Source organism: Bactrocera dorsalis, chromosome 2 (assembly GCF_023373825.1).
Source record: "Bactrocera dorsalis isolate Fly_Bdor chromosome 2, ASM2337382v1, whole genome shotgun sequence".
Classification (NCBI taxonomy): domain Eukaryota; kingdom Metazoa; phylum Arthropoda; class Insecta; order Diptera; family Tephritidae; genus Bactrocera; species Bactrocera dorsalis.
This window is the reverse complement of record NC_064304.1, coordinates 44197914-44212381: the sequence shown is the minus strand read 5'-3', so window position 1 is coordinate 44212381 and position 14468 is coordinate 44197914. Positions and strand designations below refer to the sequence as shown.

Genomic DNA, 14468 nt, shown 5'->3' with positions numbered 1-14468 from the left:
TTTCCGTGACTTATGCCCCATTTGTTTTATGTTGTGGTTCTTATTTATTCACTTGCGTCGTTGCTAACCACCGATGGGAACTAAATGCGCTAAGAAAAACACAATATACACGTATAAAAACATATAGAGACGAGTGGGTGGCGGTTGGCGGTTGGCGGTGGGCGCGGTGAAATATGAGTTGTGTCATGCAAAATAAAGGAGAGTCCTTCCGCCTTGAGGTTTGTTTAATTTGGCGTGTATTTTGTTTTTGTTTCGCTTTATGTTTCTATTTACTTTCGTTTTTTGTGTATTCTCTGTATTTTTCTTTCATTTTTTGACTTTTTTGTTTGTACCCTCAATTTGGCTGGGACTGAATACTTCCGTATCATGAACGCATTCCCTTGTTGTTGCACGCATTCAATAATTTCGACATTTAATTTAGTGTTGATTCGTGTGTTGAAGCGAAATGTTACAAATAAACCGAAATTCTTTGAAGCGTCGAAGAAAGGTACAGTGCATATACAAAACGGGGCTCAGTAAAAAGAGTCTCCGAAATATTAAAAAATACTTAACAAATGTATTTGCAAAACATTTTTGTCTGCTCTCCGACGCGGTTTACATAAATTTTACGCTGAATTTAACGCGTACATATTTTTTTCAGCGAACATGAAAGCGTTAAATGTTTTGAATAAAAATATGAGTGGAATGGTATTAAAGACTACTTATCGAAAAATTTACATATATTTAGAAACAAGAAGTTTTTGAAGTGATGTTCAGTGCGTGGTACATTTACTTGAAACAACTATGTGTGCTTGTGGCACAGAAATATTACAGTTAGCTAATTAGTTCCTTTTGACGCTTGACCAATAATGTCGCTTCGTTAGAAGACCGAGTGAGTTCAATTACTTTTTGAGGGCAATGACACTAAACGTCATACGTGGCAAGCGCGTTTACATAAGAACATACATACATATATACAAATATATACTGTATGTAAGTAAATGACTCTGTTCAAGTAGGTGGTTATTCACATCGCTCGTTTGCGTTTTTAGTGTATTTAATACAATTCGGTAGTTCTGAGCCAATGAGAGTTCGGGTTTCTATATTTATTGCTTGATACAGAGATAGTACTGTAGACAAGAAAAAATCGAGATTGGTAAAAATGCTTTAAATTTGTTTGTGTTTATATTGGGTCTTCGACCCAAAACAAAATTCTGTTTTTTTTTTACAGGGGAGGTAAAATTATAAACCGACATTTAAAACAAAAAAAAAAACGTTAACTACGATCGCACCGAAGGTAAAATACCCTTCACAAATACACAATATTGCTCAAAGAAATTTGATTTTGGTCGGTCAGTTTGTATGAGACAAATATGCTATAGTGATGAGACACTGAAAGAGGTATTTATAATTAAAATTCGCGTCAAGCGCTGGCATTCACAACTGGTCCATGCGTGCTGAACGAGTGAGTGCGAATCTTATAAGAACTTCTACCAACAGTGTGAAAATGGTTAAAATCGGAAGACAGCTCAGCTCGTCCCCCATATAACGGTACTGTTCGAAACTACTAAAAGCGCATAAATCAATAACTAACAACGACAGGGACATTAATATTTTTTATAAGAGGGCTTTTGGGTGCAGTGGTGAAAATTGGACAATGGGCGTGGCACCGCCCACTTCTTGGTGAAATCCCATATCACAGATTTCGACTAGACTCAGTATGTAGCATTCCTTTCATATTCCTATATTACAGTGTAAAAATGGGCGAAATCGGACTACAATTACGCCTAATAGTAATAATTCCTTAAAGTATGCCATCTTATGTTCAAAAATTGGATAAATCCAAATAAAACTGCTCAAGACCCTACGTACCGAGTATGTGGATATATGTGGATATATGTTGTATTTATAGTTAACTTTTGACCGAAAATATCGGTCAATGTGTGAGATATACAATTGAGATTCATTTCTTTATAATAGTAATTCTGTGTATCAAAAATTAATTGAATAAGGTCAATACTTTCCTGAGCCTCTATATACCTAATATAAAGATTTTCAAACTTCCAGGTGACTTTATGCTGCAGATATCGGCCAATATTAGAGTTCTCTTAATGAAAATTACAGAGCGTGTTTTTCTTATAACAGTATATCATTATGCCTAAAATAGATACAGTTGGGCGAAAACTTGATCCAGCCCCCATATAACTCTCACCAGGATTTTCGAACATCTGGATGACGTTGCTCCATATAATTAGTTATTGTATATGGGGTACTTTATGAAACCCAGCGAACATATTTTAGTATGTGGTATGTTAATGTGTCGGTCAGTGTATGAGTTGTTCTTGTTCAATAAGTTTTTTTTTCGTTCGATAAGTGAGGGCGTTGCTTTTTTGTTTGTTTTGTTTTTACACTCTTCATATGAAAGTATGTGAAATTTCAAGAAATTCACGAACGAATGTTAAAACTTTATACTGATTGTTCAGATACAATTAGAACAGTAGAAAGATGGGGTTTTGAATTTTATCGTGGTCGTACAAGCTTTGAAGACGAACCACGTGAAGGACGTCCAAAAAGCACATCAACACCAGAAATCATAGCCCAAATACAGGATATGGTTTTGAAAGATCGTCGATGGACTAAGAGAGATTTAGTAGAGGCTTTACACATCTCATTAGACAGTGTGAGTTATATTTTAAGTGAAATGTTTGGTTTCCGAAAGCTGTATGCAAAATGGGTGCCGCATTCGCTAACGATGGAACAAAAACACATTCGAATGCGACTTTCTCAGCCACATTTGGAGCGTTTTAAAAAAAAATAAAGTGGATTTTGTGCGTCGATTCATCACTATGGATAAGACTTGGGTCTATCACCATGATCCTGAATGAAAACAAGAGGCTAAAGAGTGGCGTGAACCTGGCTGTTCGGCTTCGAAACGAGTTCGTGTCTGGAAATCGGCTAAGAAAGTTGTGACATCAGTTTTTTGGGATGCAAGAAGAATTTTGTTTGTGGATTACTTGCAAACTGGTAAAACAATTAAACCGAACTATTATTGCAACCTTTAAAACCAGTTGAAGGAAAAAATTCGTTAAAAAAAACCCCGTTTGCAGAATAAAAAATCCTTTTTCATCAGGACAATGCTCCGACCCGGACAATGGCTAATTTAAAAGTGCACACTTTTAATTTTTCTTTTATGTTCATAGAAACTATCTCTTAATAACCCCCAAATATAGTATTATTACTATAACTTTTACAAAAGCAAACTTTATACAAAAAAAAGGCTTATCGTTTTTGTTCACAATTAAACAGAAAATCATAAAATAAACTTTAGGACAAAGAACGAATTTTTGTTTGTAGAGTCGTGTTATATTTATGTATAAAATTGCTTAGCTTCCGATCTTCTGGTTGACGTTTTACATCTTAAGATATTTTTCTGGCTTTGTTTGTTGCAAGTTGCAAGAGTGTAAAATGTTCAGTTGCACCGAACTTATTCCTTTTTTATTTGTAATTTTTAAAAAGAACTTTCTGAAAGTTTAAAGTGTGCCTAATTTTTTTTTTTAATTTTTACAATTTTTCGTACAATTTATTGCATTAAATAAAAATGTGTATCCCTAGGGAATGCAGATGGCAATATGCAAATGCTGTGCTTACTGACCTTAACGATTCGTAACATATGTACGCTCTTCCGTAAGTGAAGCGTTGTTTGTATATAGTGTATTTACAAACAATTAAAATGCTTCTCACACCCTGTAGGAAAATTAGCGTACGAACACATTTATTTATGCATCGCTATGAACAACCATTTTCGCACATGTAAAATAATAGAGTACATTAAGATTATAATTGAGAAATCAGTTTTGCCTTTCGCACAGCCGGCTGCTCCATTAGCGATAGGCTCGATTAACTATCAGCTGTTATACTTGGTTGGTTTTTTCGTTTTTAATTTTTCCTGAAGACTAAAATTCATCAGCTGATTGCTATTTTATTAATGTCCTTAACAAAATTAACAGTGTGGTCAACAACCTGCAGAGTGGCATTCAAATTTTAACTCGATTTGACTCTGTTTAAGGATTAATGCATTAAAATAACATTATTATTTTGTATGATAAATCGTTCTAAATTAACGGTTTAATCGAGCAAAGGCCGGCTAAAGGATCAATTATTTCCTGTGCAAAAATATATATTAACCGTAAAAAAGACGACAAAAGCTAACATGTTGCTAATCTAGGTAATTCTATGACAGAAAGCAGTATAAAAGATGACACTTCATACTACAAAGAGAGTTTTCAGTTATTTGTTTATATACGAATGATAAATAAGATTTATAGCACAAAGTAATATTACAAAGGTTAAACTGAAACTATTTAACAACCGAACGTGTATACGTCATTTCATAAGAGCGTACGTAGCTTACTCATCTCCGAAGAATACGCTAAATAAAGAGATGCCCAACTTATCTTTCATTGGAAGTGAGAGAGCAATTGCTCAAAATCTCCTGAACTCGATCAGCTGTCAAAGTCGTGAGTAATGTTAGCTTACGAGCTATTGTAAAATGCTGGGTTTGGGACCCGCCATGTAAAAAACACCCTTAATGAAAAATAACAACCAGCTTCGGTTGAGAGACCTCCGCCTTTGATGCTATTTCGGACTTGGTAGGCAATTGAGAAGCAAAGTCCCTTCTCGATAAACAAAAACCAAACTCTATAAGTCACTCATAATTCCTCGACGTTGCGAGTTTTCGAGAGAAAAGTTCTGCGAAAGATTTATGGTCCTTTGCGCGTTGGCCACGGCGAATACCGCATTCGATGGAACGATGAGCTGTACGAGATATACGACGACATTGACATAGTTCAGCGAATTAAAAGACAGCTTCTACGCTGGCTAGGTCATGTTGTCCGGATGGATGAGAACATGCCAGCTCTGAGAGTATTAGACCAGGTGGAGAAGGATCTGGCTTCGCTTGGAATATCCAATTGGCGCCACCTTGCGAAAAGAAACGACTGGCGCGCAATTGTCAACTCGGCTATAATCGGGTAAGCGGTGTCTACGCCAGTAAAGAAGGAGAAGAATAATTTTATTTTCTGAAACATTTAGTTGATTGCTAGTCATATACACATATAGTACGATCAGTCAAATACTATTATATAATTGTTGAGATGAATCAGCTGCGGTGCCAACAGTTAAGTAAACAATTATCTGCTTTTGAGGTGTACATTTCCTACACGGCGCTTTTATGTAATACATTCATTTTTGTTGTTGTTGTAAACGAGTACAGCAGTGACGCACAAAAAAGATTTCCGCTATTTATCAATGGGCTCATCAGTCATTGAGCTGGAAATTAATTGAAAATTTTCAACAATTCCCATGAAAATTAAGTGAAGGAGTATGCGAGTCACAAATGAGCTGAACTCGAGCACCACAATCACACACTTGCACATGTATATACAACAACATTAACATGTGTATGTACATATGTGCATATCAATAAGAACACATTTGTATAAAGATGAGATTCATTCAAGTGTGGACGAGCGCATTCAAACCGAATACCCAATGGGTTGGGTCACAAAGTAAGCAAACTTTGGCGCTGCGCGGTGCAACAATATCAACAACAATGGCAATCTGTAATTGCAATTGCAGTATGTGCGAATGTTAAAAGCCGATTGTGAGAGTGCGTGTGTTGGTGCGAGCATATCAATGCTTAAGTTAATAAGTACGAGCACTTTTAGAAATACAAGTACTTGTATATGGGTACTCATAAGCAGTTGAATGCTTGCCACTCGCTGCCTGTTGCATGTCAGTTCTTCTAAAAATGCTCGTATGCAATATATATGTACATACATACAAGTATATTACAAGTATATACTGGTGCTTGAAGCAACTTATTCAAATTTAATAGCTCACGCTCAACTCATTTCCGTCGCTTTCGCCTTTCATGTATTTATTTCTTTTGTTGTTATTGCACGGCAGTCATTCGCGCATGCAAATGTCAATTGGGAGCCGCTGTGGTTGCATGTGGGTGGCTTCGAGCCGAAAGTAAGGCGAAGAGAGCCGACGAACGTAATGCTCTATATTTGTTGTTGCATCGCAACTCCTACTTGTGCTGTTATTTACTTGTACCCGTACGAGTAGGTAGTTAGATAGTATTCAATGACCTTAATGTTGTTGTATTTTTTGTACATGTCGTTTTCTTTTTTATTTTTGCGTTCATTATTCATCGGCAGCACTTTTGTTTATTTATTCATAATCATTGCACGATGTGCTCGGCGTGAATTGAACGAGCGAGTAATGTAACTTTGTTAGGGTGTGCAGAAAGCAATGTCAAAGTGGTTGAGTGGAATAAAGAGGTGAAGAGAATTATATTAGGTTTGACTGTCAAGTAAAATTAAATTAAATTTAAATTTAAATTTCCTTACTATACCCTGAACAGGGGTAAGTTTGTAACGAAGTTTGTAACACCCAGAAGGAAGCGTCGAAGACCCTATAAAGTATTTATATATATAAATGATCAGTATGTTGAGCTGAGTCGATTTAGCCATGTCTGTCTGTCCGTCTGTCCGTCCGTCTGTCTGTATATATACGAACTAGTCTATAATTTCCCTTCAAGAAGCTATTCATTTGTCGGAACTGCCGATATCGGACCACTATAACATATAGCTGCCATACAAGCTGAACGATCGGAATCACGTTCTTGTATGGAAAACTTTTACATTTGACAAGATATATTCTTGAAATTTGGTATAATTTATTTTCTAAGGCAACAACATAATCTGCGAAAAAATTGTTCAGATCGGTTAACTATAGCATATAGCTGCCACACAAACTGAATGATCGGAACCAAATGCTTGCATGGGAAGCTTCGTCATTTTAAATTTAACATGGATTACTTCATCTTCATAATTGGCGCCAAATGGATATTCCAAGCGAAGCCAGGTTCTTTTCAACTTGGTCCTTCCAATGAAGCGTAGGCCTTCCTCTTCCTCCGCTTCCTCTGGCAGGTACTGCGTCGAATACTCTCAGAACTGGAGAGTTTTCGTTCATTCGGACAACATGACCTAGCCAGCGTAGGTCTTTTAATTCGCTGAACTATATAAGTGTCGTCGTATTCCTCATACAGCTCATCGTTCCATCGAATGCGACATATGATATGGGAAAGAAAAGGTAAAAGGATGACTTTGAAATGCAATTTAGAGAGAATGGATTTTGCGACATTTTCTGATACGAAACTGGATATTAATTAAAATGAATTCCTTTGTCTTTCCGGTTAACTTTATATTGCAAATGTTAGTGAATATCCGAGTTATCATAATGAAAATTGGTGCTTTTATTTGCTCTCATATGTAGGATGCCTTTTATATTTCGGGATTAGAGAACAAAAACAAATTTTTATCATCGAAAATCGCTTCACTGTTTTTCAAAAGACATTAACAGACTATTTAGGTGTCGAAAAACGTTGACCTATTAGTTTATTTTTTACGTACAGGAATGAAAAGAAGTCATTCAGTCCCAAGTCAGGACTACACGGTGGAAAACTCATCAAATTGATGTTTTGAGTACTCAAAAATGCAGTTTCATCGATCGATGTTTAAGAGTTCACATTATTGTAATGAAGAGCGATCTATGTTCGCCTGTTAATTTTCCTGATTTCTTGAAAGACAACTGACAACCAGATGTTGGAATATCATTAAGAACTTATTGTTCTGCATTGTTGTAATCGTATAGTTTGGGATGTGTCCAGTAGGCAACAGGCAGCTATTTTCTTGGAAGTGCTCGTGTGCGTACAACTTTTGTTGGATTCGGCTCATCTGAAGCAGCTATGGACTGTTCTTTTTTGTGGCGTTAATCAACATTTCACCATATCTCTCGATTCCATAGATGTGTTCCGAAGCCACACTATTGTATTTTTGTAACATTTCTCCCGACCAATCTACAGGAACCTTTCTTTAAGTGATTGACAAATTGTGTGCGATCCTACGTAAAAAAATTTTCAAATGTCAACCGTCATTTGTAATATTGAATGCATGCTGGTCCCACAAATGCCTATAGTTTCCTCTATCTTACGATAGGTCATATGACAGTCTAGAAATTTTAGTTTGATCACGCATCAAGAGTTTTCGGAAGAACAACTGATTTTGAACGGTCTTCACGAAATCCGTTTTGGAGTGATCTGCGACCTCGATTAAATTCACTATACCATCGATAAACATTGTGGCTTTATCGCCAAATTTAAGATAAAGTTGGTTCTTTGAGTTGCCAGATTGCAACACTAGGGTTGCGAAATACGAAATATTTCGAGTCGGGTTGGGATATAAACAACATTCGAGCCCAATTAAGGTTATTTGAAGAAATGTAATTTGATTTTGTTTGTCAGTTTGTATGACATAGTTATCCTCGCTGAACAACTTCTTGTTCTGTTATATCATTGTCTTGAATATTAATATATTAGTCCATTCTGAATTTCTTGAAGCTATCTCGTCAAAAAAGACATTTTCCATATAAAGACTTGGTTTGGATCAGTTTGTATGACAGCTATATGTTATAGTGAGCCGGTATAAGTGGTTCCAACAAAGGAGCAGCATTTATAGAAGAAAAATACGTGCGCAAAGTTTTGATAGAACAAAAACTGAGGGAGTAGTTCGCATATGTATGTATATACAAAGGACCGTGTCTAAATCATCTCAACTCGTCACGCTGATCGTTCATATACCTATTTACTTCGATGGAGCTCCGAAATCTCTTTGTAGATGTTGAAAACTTCATGACCAACTTAAAAGATATATAATAATAAAAGTTAAAAATTCGTGAAAAGTCTACAAGTTCAATAAAAAACTATTAGAACATAGCAAGTAGCAAAAGTTTAGTCCACCACTTTTCTACGGCTCTTATTTTCTTAGAAAATTTCCACATTTTCATTAACTAGAGTAGCATGCGTCATTGTTGTTGTTATCGCCGACGTTAAACCACATGAACGCGCCACAAACAATCATAACATATATGTACAAGATCTGGCGCAGCGCTATTTGTCCACACGCTTTGCCGCACATTCGTCAATTTACCGGCATACCATATTTGTATGCGAAGATAATAGTGAGATATATCTGCGTATATTATATATATGAATATATATAATTATATAGCTGCTTATGTACACACATGTACATGTGTCCATAGGTGGGCATAAACAACCGACTACATGTGTAGCACTGCGGTCTGCCGGCCCCGTGTCGGCGTTAAACGCTTTCACAATCACATTTACTGGCTTACTCAGCGCCAGCAAGCTTTAGTTTAACTTTCAAAGCCGCAAGAGTAACAAGTTCGTCGCTCTGTATAAAAATCCCAAAGAAATATATAAATTTCCACTCATAGATTTCGATTGAATATACGCGGTGGTGTCTAGTCATCTTTTTTCTGCAGTTAGAAAAGCAGAATACATTTTATTCCTCTAATAAATCGATAAATTCGTGGGAGAAAAATGTCCGAAGAAGCAGATGTAAGTAGAAATATTGCACTGTGTGTAATTGAAAGTAGCAGGAGATAAAAAAATATGGGGAATTAGCGTCTGGTTTTAAGTGCTTAGAGCAACGACCGGCAGAAGCGATAATTAAATTTTTAACGCTCGCACTCGCACTGCTCACATAAAGATTTTATTGTTTCCCGCACATAAAGTTCTTTTCTCACGAAACTCTAAAAGTAATTAAATTACTCTTCACTTCATACTTGAAAATACATACATACATATACCCGTGTGTACATATTAAAGTAGTTTCTTATGTTCATTCACATTTATTTTTATTTTCTGTGAGACTCATATCTTGTCAGACAACTACAACATATAGCTCACCTTAATTATTTGCGGCTTTTTAGTTTTTATTACTTTATTTTCCTTTTTATTTCTGTTTACTCGCTGGCATTTCAGCTCTGACTCACTGAAAATTGTGAAACACTCATTTTCATGTGACTACCAGTTTTCGGTTAATTTCGCACTTTGCTTTTGGTATTGTTGTTTGTTTTAAACCAACTACATTTATTGACTCACTTGCTCGCGTTTTAGTTAATCGCTTTAAGGCGTTTACAACTGCGGCAAGTAAAGTAATTTCTGATTTATAATACGAGAAAGTATTGCTTTTCGAAAAGTAAAAAAGGTTATTGTGTTATTAAGTGTTATTATAAATTATTATATAATACTTTGCGTAGGTGAAATTATGTAATTTAAGGTTTCCATTTTCTTTCTAATGTTACTGTGAATCTAGTTATTATAGTTTAATGTATATGGTTTGAAAGAGGAAATAGATCGCAGACCGCTTTTAAAAATGTGGTTAATACACACTAATGCCTTCTATACTATAAATAAATATAGCGTCACGTTTTTGATTTATTTCACTGTAATGAAAAAACGTTTTCTCTGAAAATAAAAAAGTTTTCATTAAACAAATTTAATTGACACTTCTTTCCTTTAAGCGTTTCTATTTTATAGTCATATCACTTAGTAAAAGCTTTGAAAACTAAATTCGAAATAAACTAACCAGAATATTTAATAACAACTAAAAAATACAAAAATATTGTTCGAATTGTTAATCCATGCTTTTACCAGCTTTTGGAAAGCACTTTCTTGTCTGCTCTGTAGGTGACTTTAAAAGACCTTTGAAAGATTTTTGTGTTAAACTATAATCTGGTTCGAGACTAAAAGTTTTATTCTAGTAATTTTACAAATATATAATTGTTTTTATTATTATATATTTGTTTGCTATGATTTGGTCAGTTTAAACTCTCAACTTATTAAAGAGGTGATTCAAGCTAAATTGCTTAGTGTACAGTGGTTCATTCAATTGGTATACTAAAACACTAAATTGATATACTAAATATACTAAATCAAAGTTAAAATGCTAAGCAATCTTGTATTATTATGAAGGAGAAACATATTTTTGACTAAAATTCGATTTTCTTGTTCAAAATTTGTTCGAATGAGAACGATGAACCGATTTAAGCGATAATTGTTTGGATACCATTTTTCTGTAGTAGTATTTTTCCAATGTTTCAAAATAGACCGGAGTCTCATTGATAATCTCTTCGTTTCATCTGAGATGAATGGTAGCGTTGGCTTGAGATCCGTAGGCTAAATGGCTCAAAACACTGCTGAAAGTGTTATTATTTTCAGGCATTTGTTACCTCGTTCTCGAGCTTATACCTGTAAAGCTTAACGCATTCCTGTATTCACGAAATATACATATATCAGTAGAGTATCAGCTACAACAATCATATTAATTTCTGGGACATCCACATCCATTTTGTTAATTTCTAAGGATTTATGCTAACTATTTTTGGTATCAGTATTTTATAAAATCGTACTCAATTGTCCGATAGCTGAAAAAATTACACACTTGTGTTTTACAGTGCATAGAGCTCTGTTCTGGTTTGAGTTCTTTTCAGCTTTCCTTTTAAAGCTTTCACTTCGGTTAAGGGGTTACATAAGTTTCCTCGGATAAAAATCAGCCTTTTTCAGCAATTTTTTTTTCATGTAAAAAACGAAATATTTTATTCAAATTTTTTATTGTTACAAACATACACAACTAATAAAGAAATTCTGAGATTTTTTAACAAAACTATTATATTTTAAACTCGGCAATTGCGACGCCATTTCCGGTTACCCCTGCGAAAAAGATGCGCCCTAGTTGGCAGGATAACTCTTTACATGATCATCAAAAGTGAAAAAGAAAAATTAAGTGTTTTAGTTAAAACCTTAACTTAAAACTTGGAGGAAGGGCAAAAATGAAAATTTCATGAAGATCAGTTCTGTATTTCTCGAGAAATCTTGCCAACTGACTTCAAAAACACTGCTTCGAGAAAAACGCGTTTAAAGACGGCGCACTTGGTGTAGCTAGCCTCGAGCGCACAAGTTCTCAAGGCTGTATCTCCGAAACTATTACTCGGATCAACCTAAAAATATAGACAATTCTAGAGATATTATAGAATTTAATAAGTCAATAAAGAAAATCCTTTTTTTAAGAATTTAGATATACATGAATATGTATATATGCTTAGCAATTATTTATGCTATTATGAGTCATTTCGAGATTTCCCCTGAAACCCTCACCATAAGTATTTAAAATGTTTATACAAACTTTGCTGAAAACATAAATTTTTAGTACTAGTTATATCGACTTGATTCATTAACATGCCTGAAGTGACCACTACATACTATATACATACAAACGAGTTCTAAGAACTTTGTAAGAATAAGCCATACCATTATTAAAAAGTTCTTAGAATTCATTTATATATAGTGGCCACTCCAGGCATGTTAATAAATCATGTGAAAATAGTTGTAATGTCCGCTTGTTCCCACTGAATTGGACTCTCACATCTCTAGGTGTACCGTCCAGGAGAATGAATGTTCTTCACGTGTTCTCCCAATTCATATAACATTCTCAAAACGTGGTGAAATGTTTCACTAAAAAACTGCATGAAACCATTTCTTGTCTATTTTTCAGTAAAACATACTCGTATATGCATAATTATCACAACGCCCTTATTTTTTAATTATTACAACATCTAGAAATCAACTAATTGTTCCGTAGTTTAATATGTTAATTACCGTACTGCGTCTCTCCTTTTCCAGCTGAGTAATCAAGACCTCTACTCATTGGAAGCCAATTTGGTTAACAAGTCGATGCGAGAATTGGCAAATGGCGAGGAGAAAGATCCAATTACCAAATTACGTTTGTTGTGTCTGAGTCGAGGGGCAACTGGTATTGTCGGTTTGGGCAGGTAAGAGGGGGGCCGGTTATTACCCACACTTGCACTAGCGTCAAAGTGTATAAAACAACAACCATTAAACAAATTTACAACGCATACCATAAATTTTCCACTAGAGCTTTCCGCAATATGGACGACGATGGCAGCAAAGCACTGAACGAGGAAGAATTCATCAATGGCATACGTGAGACGGGTTTAGATGTAAGCGACGAGGAAATCAAGGAGATGTTCAAGTGGTGAGTGCAACACACACATACTGCCAAATATAAGGCAAGCCATTTTAATAAAATACCCGACTTTGTGTTGATTTAGTTTCGATGAAGATGGCAGCGGTTCCATTAACATGACAGAGTTTCTATTGAAATTGCGGGTAAGTAATGCACACACTTAGTTAGTATGCGAAGCGAACTTTATGTTAATTTACTTGCTGCTTTGCTTAATATATCTAAAGGTGGAGTTTTTTTATAACGAATTTCCTTCTATTTCCGGTAGCCACCGATGTCGCAGTGCCGTCTAGACGTCATCCATCAAGCTTTCGCCAAGATGGACAAGTCCGGCGATGGCGTTATTACTGTGGATGACTTGAAGAATGTCTACTCAGTGAAAGAGCATCCGAAATTTCAGAGTGGCGAGTTGAGTGAAGATGAAATACTGACGGAATTTTTGAATAATTTCGAGGGTGGACGTGGAAATTTGGATGGAAAGGTGAGCTATTGAGTGAAAAATTAAATGCGCTGCATATTTAGTTAGAGTATTTTGCCGACAGAGTGCTGGTGTATTTAGCATATACTCGTAGTACAAATGTAGTAGTGCAGGGAGAGTGTTTTACGAAAACCGAAAATATGTTTGTGTAGAAAATGTGAAGTAAATCCATTTCACAATTGGATTTATTTATGTTTGTCATTCTTTGTAATAAATCGCTAATATTTATGTTATATCTTTTAGATCACCAAAGAAGAATTCGAGAACTATTATGCGACCATTAGCGCCTCCATTGACAACGATATGTTCTTCGACCTGATCTTGAGACGTGCCTATGCTTTGTAAATCAACTTTCCAAGTTAACCGATGACGCATTGAAGTCTCGCAGTGTTTCAGTATTTAAGAATCTCTACTAGTTTTAGATTTCACTACTTTGTATGTTTTATGTTGTGAAAAACTGAAAATGTATGTCTACATATAGTATACGATGATTTCGATCGATGTAAATTAATTATCATAAATATAAATTCACTCTTTGCTTATAATTTCCAGCAAGCAAAATTATAAATCGAATTTTTATTTTAGTGCAAATACAGAGAGATAATTAAAGTTTCAGAATTTTTTATAAATCATTTTACCAACTCGGAGTTATATTTCAAAAGCTTTGATAGAAATGATAGAATGTCAAGGAGATTGCCAATTTTTAATTTACCTGCTATAGCACAGAATGTCTCAAGCATTTTTTGGGGTAGAAAAATGTTAAAGAGATATTTGAGACCCCTCCTTATGCCTCTATCGGCAGAATTTCTAATAACATAGTTATTATGACGTAAGAATGTAAGAGTATTTTGTAAATAAACATTGATTACCGACGGAAAAAGGGATGTTACCTGGAGTCTTGCTAAGTTTCACGAAAAAATTGCGGAAATCTTAACGAAATATAGTATGTTCCAGGAGTAGTGAAAAATGTTGTGACTAAGACAGCGTAACAATAATCAACGACACCGTATTGTCATACTCCTCGTTCAGTAGGTATG

General features: G+C 35.1%; 1 protein-coding gene across 2 annotated transcripts; it reads left to right on the top strand.

Annotated features, from left to right (window-relative positions):
* Positions 1-430: 430 nt before the first annotated feature.
* Positions 431-13999, top strand: LOC105222930 (calcyphosin-like protein). 2 transcript variants are annotated; one of them, XM_049450599.1, is made up of 6 exons: positions 431-487; positions 12593-12741; positions 12846-12965; positions 13042-13099; positions 13222-13434; positions 13675-13999. In XM_049450599.1, the coding sequence occupies exons 1-6, from the start codon at positions 446-448 to the stop codon at positions 13774-13776; spliced, it is 684 nt and encodes a 227-aa protein (XP_049306556.1). In that variant the 5' UTR covers positions 431-445; the 3' UTR covers positions 13777-13999. The 2 variants fall into 2 exon arrangements, with proteins under 2 accessions (XP_049306556.1, XP_011198804.1); XM_011200502.4 differs by lacking the exon at positions 431-487 and adding an exon at positions 9216-9466.
* The last annotated feature ends 469 nt before the right edge of the window (positions 14000-14468 follow it).

What these genes read in the sequence shown, in the direction of transcription:
- LOC105222930 (XM_049450599.1), top strand. Translation starts at nt 446, where the DNA reads ATGTTACAAATAAACCGAAATTCTTTGAAGCGTCGAAGAAAG. An exon ending in AGTTTCTATTGAAATTGCGG is followed by an intron (nt 13,100 to 13,221) that starts GTAAGTAATGCA and finishes TATTTCCGGTAG; the next exon opens with CCACCGATGTCGCAGTGCCG. An exon ending in GTGGAAATTTGGATGGAAAG is followed by an intron (nt 13,435 to 13,674) that starts GTGAGCTATTGA and finishes TATATCTTTTAG; the next exon opens with ATCACCAAAGAAGAATTCGA.